The 23,917-nt window shown below is 43.0% G+C and overlaps 1 protein-coding gene across 1 annotated transcript; it reads left to right on the top strand.

Moving 5' to 3' along the window:
- Positions 1-1,629: 1,629 nt before the first annotated feature.
- On the top strand, positions 1,630-21,230 carry LOC121004970. The gene is made up of 9 exons (XM_040437445.1): positions 1,630-1,739; positions 9,040-9,176; positions 9,293-9,442; positions 9,524-9,647; positions 14,293-14,391; positions 15,502-16,058; positions 16,453-16,579; positions 17,771-17,865; positions 19,454-21,230. Exons 2-9 carry the CDS (start codon positions 9,084-9,086, stop codon positions 20,897-20,899), a joined length of 2,691 nt encoding a protein of 896 aa, XP_040293379.1. The 5' UTR covers positions 1,630-1,739; positions 9,040-9,083; the 3' UTR covers positions 20,900-21,230.
- The last annotated feature ends 2,687 nt before the right edge of the window (positions 21,231-23,917 follow it).

The raw sequence follows: 23,917 nt of genomic DNA, 5'->3' as shown, positions 1-23,917 counted from the left end.
ACTGCAGAGGTTAAAGGGGTATGGGGGTAGAGGTATGAGTGCTGCCAGCATTACTGCAGAGGTTAAAGGGGTGGGGGGGATAGACGTATGAGTGCTGCCAGCATTACTGCAGAGGTTAAAGGGGTGGGGGGTAGACGTATGAGTGCTGCCAGCATTACTGCAGAGGTTAAAGGGGTGGGGGGGTAGACATATGAGTGCTGCCAGCATTACTGCAGAGGTTAAAGGGGTGGGGGGTATACGTATGAGTGCTGCCAGCATGCAGAGCTGTGTGTGTAATGTATGCTGTGCAGAGCTGTGTGTGTAATGTACACGGTGCAGAGCTGTGTGTGTAATGTATACGGTGCAGAGCTGTGTGTGTAATGTATACGGTGCAGAGCTGTGTGTGTAATGTATACGGTGCAGAGCTGTGTGTGTAATGTATACGGTGCAGAGCTGTGTGTGTAATGTATGCCGTGCAGAGCTGTGTGTGTAATGTATACGGTGCAGAGCTGTGTGTAATGTATACAATGCAGAGCTGTGTGTGTGTAATGTACACTGTGCAGAGCTGTGTGTGTAATGTACACTGTGCAGAGCTGTGTGTGTAATGTACACTGTGCAGAGCTGTGTGTGTAATGTATACGGTGCAGAGCTGTGTGTGTAATGTATGCCGTGCAGAGCTGTGTGTGTAATGTATACGGTGCAGAGCTGTGTGTAATGTATACAATGCAGAGCTGTGTGTGTGTAATGTACACTGTGCAGAGCTGTGTGTGTAATGTATACGGTGCAGAGCTGTGTGTGTAATGTACACTGTGCAGAGCTGTGTGTGTAATGTACACTGTGCAGAGCTGTGTGTGTAATGTATACGGTGCAGAGCTGTGTGTAATGTATACAATGCAGAGCTGTGTGTGTGTAATGTATGCCGTGAAGAGCTGTGTGTGTGTAATGTATGCTGTGCAGAGCTGTGTGTGTAATGTATACGGTGCAGAGCTGTGTGTGTAATGTATACGGTGCAGAGCTGTGTGTGTAATGTATACGGTGCAGAGCTGTGTGTGTAATGTATACGGTGCAGAGCTGTGTGTGTAATGTATACGGTGCAGAGCTGTGTGTGTAATGTATACGGTGCAGAGCTGTGTGTGTAATGTATGCTGTGTACAGCAGCACAGATGTGTATTTCGAAGACTCATGAGGATATTGTCATTTTGTCATATGATCCACAAATAAAAAGGACATGAACCTCCTCTACAAGCACAACCTGGATGGATGGACTCCTCCCATACATGTGACCGATCACATGCTCATGACGTCATCAAAGGTCCTTGACCCCCACCAGGATTTAGTGTCTGTCAGGGTTTGCGCCTAGAATGTATGGGCTTCTGAGCGAATGCAGCCCCGCCCACAAATCGTTCTAAGAACTCGCGTCCACCACCAGAACAAGCCTCACTCTAAACCTAGTTCAGACACACACAAGAAACCGCACAGAACATCTAGAAAAAGTACCACAGCTCTTGAAAAAAGAGAACATTCGCCTAAAAACCCTACTTTTTACCTCCACCTATCTCAGTCACATGATCTCGTCATGTGACCTAAACCTCACAGGAACCCATACCTACTAGGCTTTTGTGATAATGAGGCTTGGAACCCAGACAGGAAGTTTGTGATAAGCTAATATCCGGTGTGTAAGTTCTGTCAGAAGCTGGGGCTTCCATTTCTCGATTAAATGTCTCCTTTGTCCAGGGCACCCTAAAGGCTGGCGGGTACAGGTGAGAGCCGCCGCTGTCTGCAGCAGACGGGCTGCTGTCCACGTGTACATCACATCGACGGGCCAGTCCATCCTAGCACTGGTATATGTGCCCCTGTGTACCAGTGCTTCTAGGAGGCACTATTGTGTGTGACTGGGGAGGGCAAGTGTTTTATTACATTCATTATCATGTTTATATATATATATATATATATATATATATATATATATATATATGGGTGTGTATTATATTGTGGTATATATGGGTGTGTATTATATTGTGGTATATATGGGTGTATATTATATTGTGGTATATATGGGTGTATATTATATTGTGGTATATATGGGTGTATATTATATTGTGGTATATATGGGTGTGTATTATATCGTGGCATATATGGGTGTGTATTATATCGTGGCATATATGGGTGTGTATTATATCGTGGTATATATGGGTGTGTATTATATCGTGGTATATATGGGTGTGTATTATATCGTGGTATATATGGGTGTGTATTATATCGTGGTATATATGGGTGTGTATTATATCGTGGTATATATGGGTGTGTATTATATCGTGGTATATATGGGTGTGTATTATATCGTGGTATATATGGGTGTGTATTATATCGTGGTATATATGGGTGTGTATTATATCGTGGTATATATGGGTGTGTATTATATAATTTATTTTATGCACTTATATAGCGCTGACATATTCTGCCTCGCTTTACAGACATTATAGGTGGGGGTGTATATATAGATAGAGATATATATATATATATATATATATATATATATATATATATATATATATATATATATATATATATAGATAGATAGATGTATATTGTATAGATGTATATAGTTGTGTGTATATTCTATTGTGGTATATGGGTGTCTATATTACATTGCTTTATACTGGTGTGTATGTGTATGTGTGTGTGTGTGTGTGTATGTGTATATGTATATATATATATATATACAGTGGGGGAAATAATTATTTGACCCCTCACTGATTTTGTAAGTTTGTCCAATGACAAAGAAATGAAAAGTCTCAGAACAGTATCATTTCAATGGTAGGTTTATTGTAACAGTGGCAGATAGCACATCAAAAGGAAAATCGAAAAAATAACTTTAAATAAAAGATAGCAACTGATTTGTATTTCATTGAGTGAAATAAGTATTTGAACCCTCTAACAAAAAAAGACTTAATACTTGGTGGAAAAACCCTTGTTTGCAAGCACAGAGGTCAAACGTTTCTTGTAATTGATGACCAAGTTTGCGCACATTTTAGGAGGAATGTTGGTCCACTCCTCTTTGCAGATCATCTCTAAATCCCTAAGGTTTCGAGGCTGTCTCTGTGCAACTCTGAGCTTGAGCTCCCTCCATAGGTTTTCGATTGGATTAAGGTCCGGAGACTGACTAGGCCACTCCATGACCTTAATGTGCTTCTTCTTGAGCCACTCCTTTGTTGCCTTTGCTGTATGTTTTGGGTCATTGTCGTGCTGGAACACCCATCCACGACCCATTTTCAGTTTCCTGGCAGAGGGAAGGAGGTTGTCGCTCAGGATTTCACGATACATGGCTCCGTCCATTTTCCCGTTTATGCGAATAAGTTGTCCTGTGCCCTTAGCAGAAAAACACCCCCAAAGCAAAATGTTTCCACCCCCATGCTTGACGGTGGGGACGGTGTTTTGGGGGTCATAGGCAGCATTTTTCTTCCTCCAAACACAGCGAGTTGAGTTAATGCCAAAGAGCTCTATTTTGGTCTCATCAGACCACAGCACCTTCTCCCAGTCACTCTCTGAATCATTCAGGTGTTCATTGGCAAACTTCAGACGGGCCTGCACATGTGCCTTCCTGAGCAGGGGGACCTTGCGAGCCCTGCAGGATTTTAATCCATTGCGGTGTAATGTGTTTCCAATGGTTTTCTTGGTGACTGTGGTCCCTGCTAATTTGAGGTCATTAACTAACTCCTCCCGTGTAGTTCTAGGATGCTTTTTCACCTTTCTCAGAACCATTGACACCCCACGAGGTGAGATCTTGCGTGGAGCCCCAGAGCGAGGTCGATTGATGGTCATTTTGTGCTCCTTCCATTTTCAAACAATCGCACCAACAGTTGTCACCTTCTCTCCCAGCTTCTTGCTAATGGTTTTGTAGCCCATTCCAGCCTTGTGCAGGTCTACAATTTTGTCTCTGACATCCTTGGACAGCTCTTTGGTCTTTCCCATGTTGGAGAGTTTGGAGTCTGCTTGATTGATTGATTCTGTGGACAGGTGTCTTTTATACAGGTGACTAGTTAAGACAGGTGTCCTTAATGAGGGTGACTAATTGAGTAGAAGTGTCTAACCACTCTGTGGGAGCCAGAACTCTTAATGGTTGGTAGGGGTTCAAATACTTATTTCACTCAATGAAATGCAAATCAGTTGCTATCTTTTATTTAAAGTTATTTTTTCGATTTTCCTTTTGATGTGCTATCTGCCACTGTTACAATAAACCTACCATTGAAATGATACTGTTCTGAGACTTTTCATTTCTTTGTCATTGGACAAACTTACAAAATCAGTGAGGGGTCAAATAATTATTTCCCCCACTGTATATATATAGAAATCAGGGCAGCACTCCTGGTAGTCGGGTGTGGGTGCCAGCGGCAAAAAACACCTTACCAAGGTGTACAATATAGGATAAAGAAAGACACCGCAGCACGTCCGTTTGGTGAAAAAAGTGGGACCCTTTATTCACCTGTGCGACGTTTCGGTCCGCTTACTGGGACCATTCTCAAGCAATGCTTGAGAATGGTCCCAGTAAGCGGACCGAAACGTCGCACAGGTGAATAAAGGGTCCCACTTTTTTCACCAAACGGATGTGCTGCGGTGTCTTTCTTTATCCTATATATATATATATACACACACACATTATATTGGTATTTGTATCGTTGTTATGTAGGTGTGTATATCATTACATATAGGTCCTAGGAGCATATTAGAAATAGGGTCTGTATGTTTTTACATATCTGTAAATTAATCGGGTGGAGGTTGTGTGTTTTGTTACATATATGGGTGTTTGTATATTATATTATTGCATATAGGTGTTAATTCCATGTTGGAAATATTATCTGTAGGGTTCTTACATATATTTGTAAATGAATGATAAATGGCATTTGTGCGTATTTAGGAATTGGATCACGATGTTTGTGTATATTATATATGGCATTGTGTATTTGTTACATACAGATGTCAGTGTGTGTATCATTGTATATAGGTATGAATGATACGTATTACCAGTGAAATGTGTATATTAGTGTGTCATACATGTCTGTCATGTAACTATTATATATTGCTGTGAATTATTATAACTTGTGTGTATATTCTATTACTTCTGATTATTATGATCGAGGCCTGTGAAGAGAGCCACACTTAACTGCTCCTTTCAGGCTCTGTGGCTCCCGGGTCATCGTCACAGAAATTCCGGTCCCCACATGTAATCTTTCTGCATGGACAGGGTCACGTGCTGCTGCAGCCATGATTGGCCTCAGCGGTGACATATCCCCAAAGGATGTTGTCACGTACCACTTTGGAACAGGTCACTGCTGAGGCCACTCATTGGGTGCAGTGGCGCTCCTGATTCCTTCTGTGCCGGAAGATTACATGCGGGGGTCAGAAGTCTGGTGAAGACAACCTGAGAGCCACAGAACCTGAACTGAGTTGGGGGGAGCAGGTAAGTATAGCTTTCTGCACAGGTCTCGCTAGAAGTGGGGAGAACATTATAAAAAAAAATAATTCCTGAACAAGTCCTTTAAGGCTTCTAAGCATTCTCATACTATATCTTCTACCTCTTTGGTCCGTGAGGGAATAAATGTATTTCTGAGGCTACGGGAGGCCAAGGTTCTCGTTTGACCCAGAATACGTTGGGGGTCATTTTAGTCACTTCCTTTGGATGGGGATGGGGTTATTTATGTCACTTCCTTTCTGGCACCCTCAACCCACTAAATCTGGTTCCAAAAGGAACATCTCTGTCAGAAGGTGAGACTCTATTCGGTCCTACCATGATGGGGTCAGGCTCATTGTCTTTTGAGATTTTTGGATCTCCCGCATCACAAGCACTTAGGTCAGCAAAGTAGTATCTTTCAAGCTAAAACAGTGTCTGCTGTGAGGTCTTGTGGCTTCTCTGAATGTGTCATCAGAACTATGCTGAATGCCAAGAAACCTTCCATAGGACTTGGAGTTTTTTTTTCCACTATTAGTTTTTTCGGTTCAGGATCTGAGACTTCTAAGGTCTCAGGCCTCTGTATCCTATTTTCAGAATCCTTTGACCACTAAGCCTGCCATCCATGATGTTTTTTTCAGAGAGTCGCCAATGCGGCTCCTTATCATTTTCTAACATCTCAGTGGGACCTCAAACTGGTTCTGGAAACCATGCAGTCTGCTAATTTCGAATCTCTACAAGAAGGGTGGCTGTTGTTTTGTCCTTTGCTTTCCCATCATGTCTACGTCCTGCTCCATTAATTATAATGGGGACTGGCGGAGATCTGTCTGCATTCAGGCAAATATGCCGAGAATCATCCGGAAGAAAACCTGACTGTGGCCGGATCTCCACCAGTACCCATTATAGTTAATGGGGCTGGACAGAGACTTCTGAACTTCCATCAATGCTGGAATGCACAGAGATGTGTCCGGCTGTTCCCTGCCGGATCTCAAGCACTAGTGTGAGACTAGCCTAACACTTCCAGACACAGACCCTTTGATTTGCTTGTGGTAGGAGTCGGACTTCCGTGGGATAGAAGAACTCCCTTCGCCATCACTTGTATAGGAAAGTAACAACAGTTTTGGGCAACACAAAATTTTCTGGATGCATATTTCCAATGGAATGAAAAAACAGTATGTGAACATGGGCCTTAGAGTATTGTGTGTCAGTCCGCTCCTGTCTGATCCTCTTGTTCTCCCGGGAGATAAGCCGTGGCTTTCTCCCCTCTCTCCAGCTGAACGTGTATGGGGAGTCGGGAGAGATAGCCGTCGGTTGAACGTTCATTCAGCAGAGAGCTTCTGAATGTGTGTCAGTGGCCTTAGATTGTATTTGGTCAGGGTGGATAAAAATCAATGATTATTTTAAAAAAAATCAAAAAAATCGTATTTTTTTGATTTAAATCTATTTTTTTTTTTTATATAAAATGCTTTTTGAGGAAAATATATTACCATCCAAAGGTTATTCCATCATGAAATAAAGATTTGTTTTTTAATTATGTAGAATAAGGCTGTACGTGGACTCCCATATTGTTGAATGGATTAGGCAGTGGCTGAGGGACAGGCAACAGAGGGTTGTAGTCAATGGAGTATATTCAGACCAAGGTCTTGTTACCAGTGGGGTACCTCAGGGATCTGTTCTGGGACCCATATTGTTTAATATCTTTATCAGCGAAATTGCAGAAGGCCTCGATGGTAAGGTGTGTCTTTTTGCTGATGACACAAAGATTTGTAACAGGGTTGATGTTCCTGGAGGGATACACCAAATGGAAAAGGACTTAGGGAAACTAGAGGAATGGTCAAAAATCTGGCAACTAAAATTTAATGTTGATAAGTGCAAAATAATGCACCTGGGGCGTAAAAACCCAAGGGCAGAATATAAAATCAGTGATACAGTCCTAACCTCAGTATCTGAGGAAAGGAATTTAGGGGTCATTATTTCAGAAGACTTAAAGGTAGTCAGACAATGTCATAGAGCAGCAGGAAATGCTAGCAGAATGCTTGGGTGTATAGGGAGAGGCATTACCAGTAGAAAGAGGGAGGTGCTCATGCCGCTCTACAGAGCACTAGTGAGACCTCATTTGGAGTATTGTGCTCAGTACTGGAGACCATATCTCCAGAAGGATATTGATACTTTGGAGAGAGTTCAGAGAAGAGCTACTAAACTGGTACATGGATTGCAGGATAAAACTTACCAGGAAAGATTAAAGGACCTTAACATGTATAGCTTGGAAGAAAGAAGAGACAGAGGGGATATGATAGAAACTTTTAAATACATAAAGGGAATCAACAAGGTAAAAGAGGAGAGAATATTTAAAAGAAGAAAAACTGCTACAAGAGGACATAGTTTTAAATTAGAGGGGCAAAGGTTTAAAAGTAATATCAGGAAGTATTACTTTACTGAGAGAGTAGTGGATGCATGGAATAGCCTTCCTGCAGAAGTGGTAGCTGCAAATACAGTGAAGGAGTTTAAGCATGCATGGGATAGGCATAAGGCCATCCTTCATATAAGATAGGGCCAAGGGCTATCCATAGTATTCCGTATATTGGGCAGACTAGATGGGCCAAATGGTTCTTATCTGCCGACACATTCTATGTTTCTATATGTGTAATTTTTTTGGTAAATAAATTCCATTAATCCATTCACAATGTCATGCTCTTCCAGAGGTTTTTGTAAGATTATTGGGCAGTTTCTCTGCCTACAAGATATTATCACAGATGCTTGGTTTGACTCAGCAGAGATCACATGCCTCTTCTTCACAGCAAAAATGTTATAACATGAACAGAGTTGAGAAAAATACCTTAATCCTAACTTCTACAAACCTATGAATGCAGAATCAAACTAATATGAAAAGTTGTTTAAATCTATATCTACTTGCATATTATAAGTTATACCAGCGAGAATTAGTCTTTATGTAGAAAACTATGATTTAAATCAAGCCTTACTGACTAGTGATTTAAATCGTGATTTAAATAATTTTGATTTAAATCGAATCCACCCTGTATTTGGTGGTGGTGCACCTGACAGCAGGATGAATCCTAGTAAGCCAGGTTTACTACCTGGTAGGGTTGATAATGCTGATTAAAAGGATACCTGTCCTGTGAAAACCTATTGTGGTTTTCCTGAGAAAAACATTTCAATTCATTATGCATATAAGAGCTTCAGTGCACCAAGGGGTGGGGTCTAGCCCCTCAGCTTTCCAGTGCTGACAGGCCACTTGGTGCACTTTAAGCCCTCATTTACGTAATTTTTTCTCAGGAATGCCACAACCAATTTTCACAAGACAGGTATCATTTAATCAGCAGGGTCAACCCTACCTTGCAGCATGTCTGGTTTAATAGGGTTGATCCGGCTGACTGGTGCTCTTTAAATACGTTACTTCCTGGAGAGAAGATTCCCCCCCCCCCCCCCCCCCCTTTGTTCTGTAATCTCTTATTGGTTTACTTCGGGGGAAGGGAATGTTTTTACAGTAGGTAAGGTTGCATCAAATAAATGTTCCTTCATAGATTTTTGTGACCACAAACAAAATTTCATTATCTGGTTTACGATGAGAGTGTTCATCCTGTGTTTGTTCATAGGGGTCATCTTGAAGGCCACTCAAGGTGCTTCTTGAAAACATCCCATGTGCTCACTGATGATGGACAAGGACAGGGATCATGTGGCTAAGAGGATATTAAAGCTTACCTTGGAGATCATCTATCTGTTGACCGGTGAGGTGCGTGATTCTGTCAGTGTCACAGTGATGTCACCTACCTCGTTCAGTATGTCACTATTCAAGCATAATTAGAATTTTAGTGAATTGTAGTTTCTGCACTTTTCATCTGTTTATAGGAGTATGGGCCTGTAAAGAAGATGGGAGAGTATACATCACTTAAGTCCATCATGGATCTTCAGTTCCCATCATGGGCACTTGAGGAGGAGCAGAAAGATGAGAAGATCCTAGATCTCACCAATAAGATAATTCGGCTGCTGACTGGAAAGGTGAGCGCTGCTGGGATTGCTGGGACATTATATAGTAATACCAAGAGAGGATTCTTGAAATTGCATTTTTTTATGTGGCAGGTTCCAATAACATATGAGGACATCATGGTTAGTTTCACCATGGAGGAGTGGGAGTATGTAGAAGGACACAAGGATCTCTACAAGGACATCATAATGCAAGATCCTCAATCTTTCCTGTCTCCTGGTAATTTTGTGCCCTTGTTAGGTCTTGAAATTAAAGCTTGTAAAACAAAATTTCATAAAGGTGAAGGAGTTTAGGCTACTTTCACACTACCGTTATGAGCGGGTCCGTCTGATGTCTGCACAGACGGATCCGCTCCTATAATGCAGACGTTCGGATCCGTTCAGAACGGATCCGTCTGCATTATAGTTTAAAAAAAATTCTAAGTGTGAAAGTAGCCTGAACTGATCCGTCCAGACTTTACATTGAAAGTCAATGGGGGACGGATCCATTTGAAGATTGAGCCATATTGTGTCATCTTCAAACGGATCCGTCCCCATTGACTTACATTGTAAGTCTGGACGGATCCGCTTGCCTCCGCACGGCCAGGCGGACACCCGAACGCTGCAAGCAGCGTTCAGGTGTCCGCTTGCTGAGCGGAGCGAAGGCTGAACGCTGCCAGACTGATGCATTCTGAGCGGATCCGGGTCCACTCAGAATGCATTAGGGCAGTACGGATGCGTTCGGGGCCGCTTGTGAGCCCCTTCAAATGGAGCTCACAAGCGGACACCCGAATGCTAGTGTGAAAGTAGCCTTAGCAGTCTGATATCCCTTTAAATAATCTGCTGGGGCATGTGTAGTTGAGAGGTCTAGAACCTCTATCAGGCTATCCCCAATGGGGCTCCCAATCTAAGGTCCCTATCAGTATGTCTTTGGAGTGTGGGAGGAAACCCACGCAAACAAAAGGAGAACATACAAACTCCATTTTTAAATTAAATTGATGGCTATACCATCAACTGCTGCAGCAATATATTAGTCCTTTTTATTTATGCAAATGACCTAGTTGGAGCACAGAGGGGCTGGCAGTAGAGCTTGGAGCACCACTTTGGCCTCTCGGTCCCCTATACACCCCTCTGCACTTTGATTGACAGGGCTAATAGCCCTGTCTTCTTTTGCCTTCACTGTGACTCACACATAATCGTTGGTGGTCCAGCTTAATATGTTCTATCTTCCATAGGTGGCAGTGTGTACTACATGCACTAGGAATGCATGATTTTGCTAATGCTCTATGTCAGGGGTAATCATCCTTTGGCACTCCAGCCGTTCTGAAACTACAACTCCCAGAATTCTCCTTTCACTTCTGTGGGAGTTACAAGAACAGCCAAGCGAGTGTGCATGCTGGGAGTTGTAGTCTTCACATAGAGTGGAGCAGCTGGGAGCATCACAAGGTAAGTATCCTCTTGTCCCCACACAGTACTCTGTCCCTTCTGCAGAGGCTCTGCTACCACCAGTGACATGCAGATATAAGCCACAGCATATTAGGAAAATCATGGATTCCTGTATTTTATAATACTCACTGCCACCAATGACTGGACCAGTAATGGTTATTTGTGAGTCACAGTGCTATTAGCCCTGTCAATCAAAGGGGAGGGGGGAGTATATAGAGCACAAAGGGGCATAGCTGTAGCAGTCCTCTTAGCGCTACTGCCAGCCCCTTGGTGCTCCAACTAAGTTGTTTGCAAAAATATAAATACTAATATATCGCTGCAGTTAATCATATAGCCATAACTCGGATATCAATTTAATCAGCATGATCAACCCTACCTGACAATGGTTTTATAGGGTTGATCATGCTGACAGGTGCTCTTTAAGGGTAGACACACAAGAACATATTGAATATGATAAACTCGCAGTGTGTTTCCATAAGAGGTCTTGTTCCAGCCTCGACTCTGAGAATACCATAGCATTTTACTGATTTATAATGCTGTGCAACCCTTAGGCCCCTTTCACACGAGCAAGTTTTCCATGCAGGTGCGATGCGTGAAGTGAACACATTTTTTTCGCGCATCAGTTCTGCGTTGCGTGAGAATCGCAGCATGTTCTATATTCTTTGTTTTTCACTCAGCCCTAACCCCATAGAAGTAAATGGGGCTTAAGTGAAATACGCATTGCATCCGCAAGCAAGTGCGGATGTAATCTGTTTTTCACTGATGGTTGCTAAGAGATGTTTGTATACCGTCCGTTTTTTATCACGCGCGTGAAAAACGCATTGCACTCGCACACAAAAAACTGAAACACTGAACGCAATCGCAGATAAAACTGACTGAACTTGCATGCAAAATGGTGGGATTTTCATTGAACGCACCCTGAGCCAATCTGTTACGGTCATGTAAAATCGGCCTTACAACAGGCGAAAAGTTCTCTATTCTTGGTTTCCTCAAACCAGAGAATCTGGTTTCTCACAGTCTGAGTCCTTTAGGTGCTTTTTTCGAACTCCAGGCAGGCTATTATGTATCTATTACTGAGGAGACCCTTCATTCTGGCCAGTCTGCTATAAAGCGCAGATTGGTGGAGTGCTATGGTGATTGCTGACCTTCTGGAAGTTTCTCCCATCTGCACACAGGATCTTTGGAGCTCAGCCAGAGCGGTCTTTGGGTTCTTGGTCACCTCTCTTACCAAGGCCCATCTCCTCTCGTTACTTAGTTTAGTGGAGCGGCCAAAGTTCTGGTTGTTCCAAATTTCTGTGATTTAAGAAATGGAGGCCACTGTGCTCTTGGGAATTTTCAGTGCAGCAGAACATTTTGTACCCTTCTCCAGATCTGTACCTCCACACTGTCCTGTCTCTGGGCTCTACAGGCAGATCTTTCCTCCTTGGTTTTTGCTCTGATATGCATTATCCACCGTGAGACATTATACAGTCCTGATCAAAAGTTTAAGACCACTTGAAAAATGGCAAAAAATCATATTTAGCATGGCTGGATCTTAACAAGGTTCTAAGTAGAGTTTCAACATGCAACAAGAAGAAATGGGAGTGAGACAAAACATTTTTTGAGCCTTCAATTTAATGAAAACAACGAATAAACTGAAACAGGCTGTTTTTCAGCTGATCAAAAGTTTAGGACCACATGCCTTTAAAAGGCTAAATCTGTGCAAAGATGTGGATTCATTGTCCATTTTCTGTCAGGTAGTCACACGTTGTGATGGCAAAGGCAAAAAGACTCTCCCTTTTTGAACGTGGTCGGGTTGTTGAACTGCATAAGCAGGGTCTCTCACAGCGCGCCATCGCTGCTGAGGTGGGACGCAGTAAGACAGTCATTTGGAATTTCTTAAATGATCCTGAGGGTTATGGAACAAAAAAGTCAAGTGGAAGACCCAAAAAAATTTCATCAGCACTGAGCCGGAGGATACAATTGGCTGTCCGTCAAGACACTGGACAATCCTCGACCCAAATTAAGGCCCTCACTGGTGCTGACTGCAGCCCCAAAACCATCAGACGGCATTTGAGACTGAAGGGCTTCAAAAACAAAAAACGTCTTGAAAGACCTTGTCTCCTTGAACGCCACAGAACTGCTCGTTTGGACTTTGCAAGAGAGCACCAAACATGGGACATTCAAAGGTGGAAGAAAGTTTTATTCTCTGATGAGAATAATTTTTTTACCCTGATGGTTTCCAACGTTACTGGCATGACAAGCAGATCCCACCTGAGATGTTTTCTACGCGCCACAGTGGAGGGGGCGTCATAATGGTCTGGGGTGCTTTTTCCTTCAGTGGAACAATGGAGCTTCAGGAAGTGCAGGGGCATCAAACGGCCGCTGGCTATGTCCAGATGTTGCAGAGAGCATTCCTCATGACTGAGGGCCCTCGTCTGTGTGGTAACGACTGGGTTTTTCAACAGGACAACGCTACAGTACACAATGCCCGCAGGACAAGGGACTTCTTCCAGGAGAATAACATCACTCTTTTGGCCCATCCTGCGTGTTCCCCTGATCTAAATCCAATTGAGAACCTTTGGGGATGGATGGCAAGGGAAGTTTACAAAAATGGACAACAGTTCCAGACAGTAGATGGCCTTCGTGTGGCCGTCTTCACCACTTGGAGAAATGTTCCCACTCACCTCATGGAAACGCTTGCATCAAGCATGCCGAAACAAATTTTTGAAGTGATAAACAATAACGGCGGAGCTACTCATTACTGAGTTCATGTTTGGAAGTTGGATTTCTGTTTTGGGGGGGTTTAGGGGTTTCTTGGAGGTGTGGTCCTAAACTTTTGTTCAGCTGAAAAACAGCCTGTTTCAGTTTATTCGTTGTTTTCATTAAATTGAATGCTCAAAAAATGTTTTGTCTCACTCCCATTTCTTCTTGTTGCATGTTGAAGCTCTACTTGGAACCTTGTTGAGATCCAGCCATGCTAAATATGATTGTTTGCCAATTTTCAAGTGGTTTTAAACTTTTGATCAGGACTGTATAGACAGGGGTGTATCTTTCCAGATCATGTTCATTCAATTGAATTTACCACTGGTGGACACTAATCAAGGTGTAGAAACATCTCAAAGATGATCAAGAGAAATGGAAGACCCCCCAGAGCTAAATTTCATAGCAAAGGGTCTGAATACTTATGTTCTTGCAAAATGTGTTTCCTTTTTAATAAATTGGCAAAAATTTATACCCTTCTGTTAAGACTTTCTCATTATGGGGTATTGCGTGAAGAGTGATGGGGAAAACTTAATATTTTTTATAATAAATAAATGAAAGGGTCTGAAGACTTTCTAAATGTATTGTGCAACCTATGGACATACTATCCCTGTGCATTGCATAGGGGTGCTCCATTGAAATCTGCAATCACTGTAGGCACAATCCTTTATTTCTATCAATGTTTTGTGTCTTATTAGTGGACATCGTGACGTGTGCGGAGACTGATTCTTCTGTAGCACTGAAAACTGTTCTTCCATGCACGAGTATTGATTACAGTGATTGCCCTGCCATAGACGGTAAGAGTGTTCAACAAAGCCAGATTTAATATCATTGAATCTGGTGGGCAAGTACCAGGAGGAACTATTCTCATCTTGTGCATCTCCTCAACTCACCCCATAGTCATGAAACCTTGAATATGTCACAGCTAGCATGATTATTTATTTCTTGATCATATAGATCTTGCCCTGTTTGGCTGCAGGGCCACCCCATACTAGCCAGAACTCAGACGTGCATACATATACATTAGTGCTCTTTGAGACTCTTCCTCTCGTCTGACTGAGATGTATGACGTCAAACTGTCAAAAAAAACACCAGGAACTTTACTGCTAAGATCTGAATTGCCAAATATTTTGGCGTTAATTGGCAAGGAGTTTCCCGTACTGTACCACCATATCTTAAAATGTATTTTACGCTGTATCACAGCATCTGTTTTACATCAAATGAATAGACTGGCTATTCCAAACACCTAATATCTTCTAGGTATTCAATCATTGTGGCAGCTCGGTTTAGACATTTGTTGTCATCCAACTTGATGAACAATTAAGTTGGAGCATGTGCTTCCGTCTCAGTGAGCAGGACCGAGGATTTAGAAAATGAGCAAACAGCAGGTGGCGCTATACAGATGGATTTTAGTGACTATAATACATTTTTAATTGCATTTTGATCCAGGTGCTGGTTTGACAACCCCTTTAATCACTCTGCAGACCCGTAAACAGTACACAGTCCCGGTATTCCTTTGTCAAAGCATGATGTTCTGTGCTCCAGGCTACAGGAGCTCTGCCATAGTTGTTGTTTAATGGGGTCCATTTTGTAGACCTTCAGACATATAACCCCTCCTCATCTTATCTTCTGTAGAAAGTAGTGGTCCCAGTGGCAGCTAAGGTTCCCTGTCTGCATCATGTGGCAGTCCTCTCTGCTGCTTTCTAAACCCTGTTGGCTGCTCAGAGTGCATGTTGGCCATAATTAAAAGACTTTTGACATCCCAAAAATGATGGCATATTGCTAGGATATGCCATTGCTCTCTGATCGTGGAAGATCCTTTTGCCTCCACCCTTAGAATGAACATGCCCCTTGACAGTATTTCCCTGCAAAATGCTTCCCTCATTGAGTTTTTACTTTTTCTACAGATGGATCAATGAACACAAGTATCTCAGATGGATATGAGAGTCCTTCGTATTCACTGGATTGTACAGAGGAGGACTTTGAAATATCACAAGATGGCAATGAAAAATACAGCAATCTACAATCAAACCAAGAAGATGATGAAGGCGATAAGATGGAAAATGAGAAAGATGAAAATGACCCAGTGTCACAACAGGATATGGAGGAGGATAACTATATCTCAGATGATAGCAGAGCGGATGAGACAGTCTCTCATGACTGGAAACTGGAAGCTGATTATATCTCAAAGGACTGTAAACAGGAAATGGAAGACCTGGCTAAGGACTGTAAACAGGAAATGGAGGATCCACCAAAGGACTGTAAACGGGAAATGGAGGATCTGCCAAAGGACTGTAAACAGGAAATGGAGGATCTGCCAAAGGACTGTAAACAGGAAACGGAGGATCTGCCAAAGGACTGTAAACAGGAAATTGAGGATCCGCCAAAGGACTGTAAACAGGAAGAAGCCAAAAAATTAAAGGATTGTAAATATGAAGATGATGGAGTTGAACGGTGCTATGAGGTAGAGAGAAAACGGTAGTCTCTGGGGGGGGGGGGGGTGCATTGAACCTATCCTTTCAAAAAGTGATTTCATAACCCTTGTGACCACGTTTTTTTTTGTTTTGTTTTTTTGCGGCACATTATGGAATAGGGTGCAGCTGGGCTCTGGGTGCCGATCTCTGCCCTTTTCTATAACCATTCCATAATCTGGTGCCAGTCTGTGTCACCAATGTGGGCTTTACAACATGAATAAATTATTATTATTATTATTTTTTTCTTAAACCATGCTGGCAGCTTAATGTCAAAACGTGTTCTTCTGTAGAGTCCATTAAAATGCCTATTATGGCTTTTGTGGTATGGGGGCAGAGGCGTCAGTAGGCGACTGTAGATCTAATAATCTACTTTATGCTTATTAGGACGATCTGCTAAAAGATGTGAAAATTGAGGTTGTATCCGATAATGAATGGGAGGAAGAGATGTCTTTCTGGGGTGAACAAGGAAGACACATATTTGATGAGGAAATTCCTGAAGACTTCAGTTCAGGTAAGTGTCAAACTTAGTATTAGGGCCCCTTCACACTTGCGTTGTCCGGATCCGGCGTGTACTCCATTTGCCGGAATTACACGCCGTACCCGGAAAAACGCAAGTGAACTGAAAGCATTTGAAGACGGATCCGTCTTCAAAATGCGTTCAGTGTTACTATGGCACCCAGGACGCTATTAAAGTCCTGGCTGCCGTAGTAGTGGGGAGCGGGGGAGCAGTATACTTACAGTCCGTGCGGCTCCCGGGGCGCTCCAGAATGACGTCAGAGCGCCCCATGCGCATGGATGACGTGATCCATGCGACACGTCATCCATGAGCGTGGGGCGCTCTGACGTCACTCTGAAGCGCCCCGGGAGCCGCACGGACGGTAAGTATACTGCTCCCCCGCTCCTCCCCACTACACTTTACCATGGCTGCGAGGACTTTAGCGTCTTGGCAGCCATGGTAACCATTCAGAAAAAGCTAAACGTCGGATCCGGCAATGCGCCGAAACGACGTTTAGCTTAAGGCCGGATCCGGATTAATGCCTTTCAATGGGCATTAATTCCGGATCCGGCCTTGCGGCAAGTGTTCAGGATTTTTGGCCGGAGCAAAAAGCGCAGCATGCTGCGGTATTTTCTCCGGCCAAAGAAACGTTCCGGTCCGGAACTGAAGACATCCTGATGCATCCTGAACGGATTTCTCTCCATTCAGAATGCATTAGGATAAAACTGATCAGGATTCTTCCGGCATAGAGCCCCGACGACGGAACTCTATGCCGGAAGAAAAGAACGCAAGTGTGAAAGAGCCCTTAAACATGTATGTTACAGTATGTATTCCCATGAGCCTTTCTGATAAATAGCTGGGCAAGAAGAAGAGATTAGAGCGGAGTGAATACAGTTTCAGCAATTCTGCTATATTAAAGGGGTTCTCCAGAATATAGTAATTGATGACCTATCCCTAGGAGAGGTCATCAATATTAGATCAGTGGGGATTCAACACTCTGCAACTCCCCCAACCCCCCTCCCCTCCCTTCCCCATTCAGATGTTTGAAAGTAGCTCCGGCACCGGATCTACACAGTGTGTCCATGTCTATTTTAATAGTTATTACAGATAGTGATGCTGCTGTTGAACTGTGCGGTAACATGATTAAGTTAAATAGTTACCAGTGAAAATAATATCAGTTATTTTTTTTTCCCCTTTTTAATACAGATATATACAATAACAGAATGACTGTAGAGAGGTGCCCACGTGCATTTTATCCACACTGTAAAAAAGGAGATGGCGGTGTATCTCAAGATTATCAGGTGAACCACCTACTACGAAAGCACATGTGATAACATTGCTAGGGTGACTGTGTACCAGCACCATCTTACATGAGGCCTTTTCTCTATACAGTATAATGTAAAACAAAAGCTTCTCTGCACTTTATGGCAGCTGCAATGAATGGTAGGATACATTTTTCAGGACTATTGTAGATGGAGTACAGCCTCCCGCGGAGGGGAGCTGCATACGAGCCTTTTCTATGTGTGAAGTATTTCTAGTTTGCTATATGTAAGGGTCCTTTTACCCTGCAGTGAGCGCCGATCACATTAAACAGGGCAGTAATTAGGCATTCAAGTGTATGGAGATAAATGATCGTTAATATTCTTGTTTTTCCCCATTCAGTTTTCCTTATCAAGCTGCTGACAGTAGATCAGGGGTGCACAACCTGCGGCCCGGGGGCCACATGCGGCCCTCGATACCATTCTGTGCGGCCCCCAACCATCTGGTAACAGACATGTATGTCTATGTCTTACGGCTGCTCACATGTATCTTTCATGTATTGTCCCATTAGATGGGAATACTAGAAGTGCAACTAGACTTTTATGATACATACTGTATGTTCAATATGCCAAAAATATAGTATTTCAGTTGGTAATACCTCTTCAAGTTTTATTTTCGGCCCTTGGAATTGGTTTAGGCTGACAATGTGGCCCCCAACCAGAAAAGGTTGTGCACCCCTGCAGTAGATGATTTATATGAACGTAAAAAGATGCAGTCAGCTAATATTTTCTCGGCAGCAATTATCGGGAACAAATGTTTGCAAGAACGTTTGTTTGCCCAGTTATCAGTCTGTGTAACGAGGGCATTATAGAGGAGCAGTCACCACTCCTAACATGTCTGTTTAGTCAGTAATTGTATTGCACATCAATAATTTTGGAGCATCAGTTCTTAAAGGTAGTCTTTCACCGAATATGACCATTACAGACCACTCAGATCAGGTTCTCCATTACTTTCCCCAGATTACTATGGTACCTTTCATATTGCAGTCCATCGTCTATTTGCTCCAACAAAAACACTTTTATACCATATGGTAATTAGGTTCTGAAGGTGCCCAGGGGCGGCGTTCATGCGGCTGGTGCCCAGGCCCCTGGGCGCTTTGCTTACCAAACCCCTCCTCTTTCACCCCTCTGGCCCGCCCTTGTTTAATCTGATTACCTCCTTTTCTCTTTCTGAAATCCCACGTCCTCGCCGCTACACACATTCCCGGCGCGTGCGCACTGCATTGCCCATTATGGGCAGAGGAACAGGGACTTTCAATGCACATGAGCCAGCTTGCGCAACCCGATCCAGCTGGCGGAGGCACGGGATTTCAGACGGAGAGGTGAAAGACTCCCTTTTAAGATGCTCCTTTCCTCTGTCATTTCTACCAAAGATTTATGAATAAATAACTAACTGGATGTCACAAGTTGGGGTTTGTTGATGCACAGCCTGACACTGTCCAGTCAGTGCTGTGAGGGCCCCAGAGGTTGCTTAAGCTGCAGAAAACAAGAAATAGCAGCCTACTTCTGACGGAACTAGAACCTTCATAATTCTTATCACATTTATAAACCTACTTTTTGTTTTTGACAGCCACCAATTCCGCCTGGAGAAATCGCAAGTAACAGCAATCCACAAGCTATGCCGAATTGTCACGTCAGTAACAGAACAGCAACACTAAATAACATTAATGCAAAAAATTGTGTTAGAACTTTTCCTCCTACTCATCAAATTGAACGGATGCCACAGGTTAGCTTACCTGCCACCCAAGACCATGCCCAAATGGGACAGCAACAAAAAAATATAAACACCGCCAGGAAAACTACCTCAGATATTCAAACACTGCAAAACTTTATGAGCGAAATGAATGAAAATAGGAAAGTTGAAGAAATACCTCACACGGAGCTGGACACTCTACTCTCAAAGTTTATTCTGCTGGTAAAGCGCAAAGATGGCAATGAGTATGAGCCCCACACCCTGCGCTGCATGGTGGGAAGTATTGACCGCTTCTTGAAGGAACACAGCTACCACCACACAATCATTTTTGGGAACAGCAAAGACTTTCCACTTACAAAACAGTCGCTAAATGCGAAAATCAAATTCCTCAAAAAAGTCGCTGAAAGCAACCCACCAATCAGGCCGGAAGCATTAACGGATGATGATATTGAGAACCTCTACAAGGCTGGGACGCTGTCCTTAGATAATCCAACAAGCTTACTGAACTTGGTGTTCTTCAATAACGGTATTCACTTTGCATTACGAACAAAGGAACAGTACAGCCTCCAGTGGGGCGATATCAAGTTAAAAATTGACCCAAGGGGGAATCAATACTTAGAATATTCCGATCGACAAAGCGAAGCGTTAGAAAATCGTAAGAACATAAGGCAAATGAAGCCCAGGATATACGCAATGCCACATGTACCAGACAGAGACCCAGTAACGGCATACTTAAAATATCAAAGCTTCAGGCCTAGTGCCATGATGGCACCAGACTCTCCGTTTTATTTGGCCCCAAATGTGAACTACAATCCAGCGTTCGCGGAATGGTACCGATCGACAAAAATAGGAATACAAAAAATTAGAGCCATGATGACCACTATGAAGATAAGGGCTTCATTGCCAGAATCGAAAAGGAAAGTTAGCTACATAACAAAAAGGAGACTAGTGGAAAGGCTGCCACAGCACACGCTAGCTGCCTCGGGGGCAATGGTGCCAACAGCCCAGCAACATCATTTACAGAGCTTCGCCAGCAAGTCCACTGACATGGAGATGAAGCAGCGCAAGTCAGGAATTATTATAAATAATTTACACACAACCTTGGCACGCCCGTCACAAGAAAGACTACCCACTACCAGCAGCACCCAACCCCACCCTTCAACCAGCAGATATGGGGAACTACCTATTCACAAAAGAAGCTTCTTGGCAACAGACTTTGCCCAACAGCGTAACTCAAACATGTTTCTAAACAGCTACCGGTACCTGACTTCAGAGGAACCTGCAAAAAAACACAAGCCTGTTTATGACTTTAAAACAGAATAAAGTCCCTTCTATTGTACTGTAATGCAAGCCGCCGGCACACCCAACCTTCAAAAGGCACTTTTTGAAAAAGTTACCTGGACTTAAGTTGACTTTTCTATTTTTAGTCTTTACTTGTTTTTACTTACTCTCTTTAAGCTTATATTTATTCAACTTTTTAACTAAGTTGTTCAGTGTTTATTTAAAAGAAATTTGATTATTTCTACACATTTTTCTGAGTTTTTATTTAATGTAATTTAAAATTGCTAATTTTGTTCTTGCATTTATAATGCTCTTTTTTTCATTGTAATGCGAGTTGATAAAAGAAATTTAAGAATCTATTTTTTTTGTCCCATAATTGGGACTTGAGGTAAGAACTGCCCTGCCCAGTGTCTAATGGACTATGGTATGCTAAAGGGATTCTCCAGGAGTTAAAAAAAATATATATATCATAATACAATAAAAGGAGGACAACTGGTAATGTGACATAGTGTGGAGGAAGATTTGGCAAAGTGACTAACTTTCAGAATTCTATATGTGGTCTTATTTTCTATTTGAGGGACAAACATGGTGTGGGTCAGTCACGGAGAATGGGGGGGGGGGGGGGGGGCCAATTTATCAAAACTGGTGCAAATGAAAACTGGCTTAGTTGCCCAATGCAACAAATTGCATTCATCCTTTCATTTTCCAAAGGAGCTCCGAAAAATAAAAGGAGTCGTATTGGTCGCTATGGACAACTGAGACAGTTTTTCTTTGCACCAATTTTGATAAATATCCCCCTTTCTTCATAAAGGGGTTATGCCATGATTAATGTAAAAAAAAAATCTGTCAAAGCTAGAACCAGCCCTGTACCTCATGTGGCTCCCCATTCATTGCTCCAAGGGAGCTGGAGTAGATTTAAGGCTGTTGTGTGTCGGCAGTGGATGTACCTAACATAAGTTAGGTGCATCAAGCGCCAGCGCAGTGTTTAGACCGGCGTATAAAATGCCGGTCCTAATAAATGACTCTATTTATTTTTACTTCTTGACACAAGAAAGCATATTTAACCTCATTACATGTACGGCGCTTGGTACTGGGTTTTAATCCGGTGCAGCGTGCATGTACAGGACAGGATTAAAGCTCCTCTGGTCCCAGCCAAGGACCCCGAGGAGTAGACAGAAACCGTTTATTACCACTTCTGCCTTCTCCTTTCCTAGGTGCATAGTGCTCAATGGGTGCTATGGAGGGAGCTGATTTCACCTGTAACTGGGGATTATTTTGATGTCCCAGTTACAGTGGAATAATGCAAAAAAAAAGTGTTTGTCCCCCAGAGGTCAGTCCCGGATTTTGGTGGCTGTTCTGCGGTCCAGGGAGAGCCGAAGTATGTTCTGCTCTCAACTTGCGCCTCCATCTGCCTCGGAAATATGCCTAATAGGTGTATTTCAGTATAATAAATGACCCCCTTTGTTTTTTATTTTATTAATGGAGGTGCTACTACTGAAAGGGGAGACATAATGTGGACCTAACTACTGAAAGGGGCAGCACAATGGATATATAACTTCTGTATGGGAGCACTAAAGGGACTGGGTGGGTATAGATATGTATTGTGTGGAGTTAGTGGCATGCAAAGGAATGGAAAGTCCCAATAGTGACTGGTTTTCTTATGTGAGGGCCATCATTATGATGTCACTGACTGCCATGATGTCATGGACTGTGATGATATCATGTACTAATTTGCATATGCAGCTGCCATTCTGCTGCCAAAGTGTGGAAAGCCCCTTTAATTGCATCCCAGACTAAAAAAAACTTCCCTCCCATCGTAACTTGCGGACACAACGTGAAAAGAGCCAAAAGATAAGCTATTACCTACTAGATAGGTGTCTGTAATAAAGTAGCCAGTCTACCTCATATCTGTTATACAATAAATGACCAGCAAAAACAATGCTCATGTTATAATACTGAACAGAAAAATCACGCAAAAGGGGCTGATAGGGCCGCAAAGGTAAATGAGTGTGAAAGAAAAAGAAAACAGTTCACGGACGAACTAAGGAAAGACACAAACAACATATAAGACGATCAAGGTGGGGGGGATTCTCTCTCAGGATGGTGATCCTAACTGGTTATATAATGAAATATGTGTGGGCATATTTTCAATGACCTTTTCCGCTGGTTAGAATGGAAGTAGCTCATCTAAGGAACCCAGATCTCCAAGGATTTGTCATAATGATCTGCTATTACAAGAAGTGAGCTTCTTCTATACTCTAGTCGCCTCTTGAATTCAAAGAAGTCCGCTTCCAGGCCTTGGCGTGTCTTAGTATTTTTCTTTCCATAGCATCATCACGACGGCATACAAGGAGATTGACCCCTGACCTCTGTAGGAGCAGGAACAGAGAAAGGTTAAATACTCCCCTCCCACCACCAACACCAGTGTTTCCTGTCCCTACAGAGGATAGGGCAGAGAAAGTTCTCCCTGTATGCAGAGAGATGAAGATAGGAACCAGGAAGTTTTTTATTTTTTTTTTACCTGTGAAAATCGCTGGCATCCTGCATGGCGTCGCCCTGCCCTCCCGCGGTCCCAGTACTAACGCTGGGCAGGGGTGTGTGGGGTATACTCGCTCCGGTTGATCCGGGGCCTGGTCCCTGGGCGACTATTTCCTCCTGGCCTACTGAGGTTTCAGCAGGGTTGCGCGTACGTGTGACATCACGTCCGGCGCTCTGGAAGTGACGTAGGCGGCCAGGAGGCTCAAAGCCGAGGCCTGGACATTCAATGGATGCCGCTGTGGAGTCTGGAGCCCCTCACCTGTTCTTCGGTTCTGAGAGGGCGAAATGAATGTAATCACCCCAGTTCCACCTCCAGAAAGAGGCCGGGGATACTATTCAACATTATTCCTAGTCAGGAAAAAAGAAGGCACTTTTCGAACAATCATAAACTTGAAACCATTAAACAAGTTTATTCTTTACCGGAAATTCAGGATGGAAACCCTTGCATCTACGATACCACTCTTAAGCAAAGACGTATTCATGTGTACAATAGACCTGCGAGACGCTTACTACCATATTCCT

Source organism: Bufo bufo, chromosome 6 (assembly GCF_905171765.1).
Source record: "Bufo bufo chromosome 6, aBufBuf1.1, whole genome shotgun sequence".
Lineage (NCBI taxonomy): Eukaryota > Metazoa > Chordata > Amphibia > Anura > Bufonidae > Bufo > Bufo bufo.
Note: the sequence above shows the minus strand (reverse complement) of the source record. Positions and strands in the feature narration are given on the sequence as shown.

What these genes read in the sequence shown, in the direction of transcription:
- LOC121004970 (XM_040437445.1), top strand. Translation starts at nt 9,084, where the DNA reads ATGTGCTCACTGATGATGGACAAGGACAGGGATCATGTGGCTAAGAGG. An exon ending in TGATTGCCCTGCCATAGACG is followed by an intron (nt 14,392 to 15,501) that starts GTAAGAGTGTTC and finishes CTTTTTCTACAG; the next exon opens with ATGGATCAATGAACACAAGT. An exon ending in GTGTATCTCAAGATTATCAG is followed by an intron (nt 17,866 to 19,453) that starts GTGAACCACCTA and finishes TGTTTTTGACAG; the next exon opens with CCACCAATTCCGCCTGGAGA.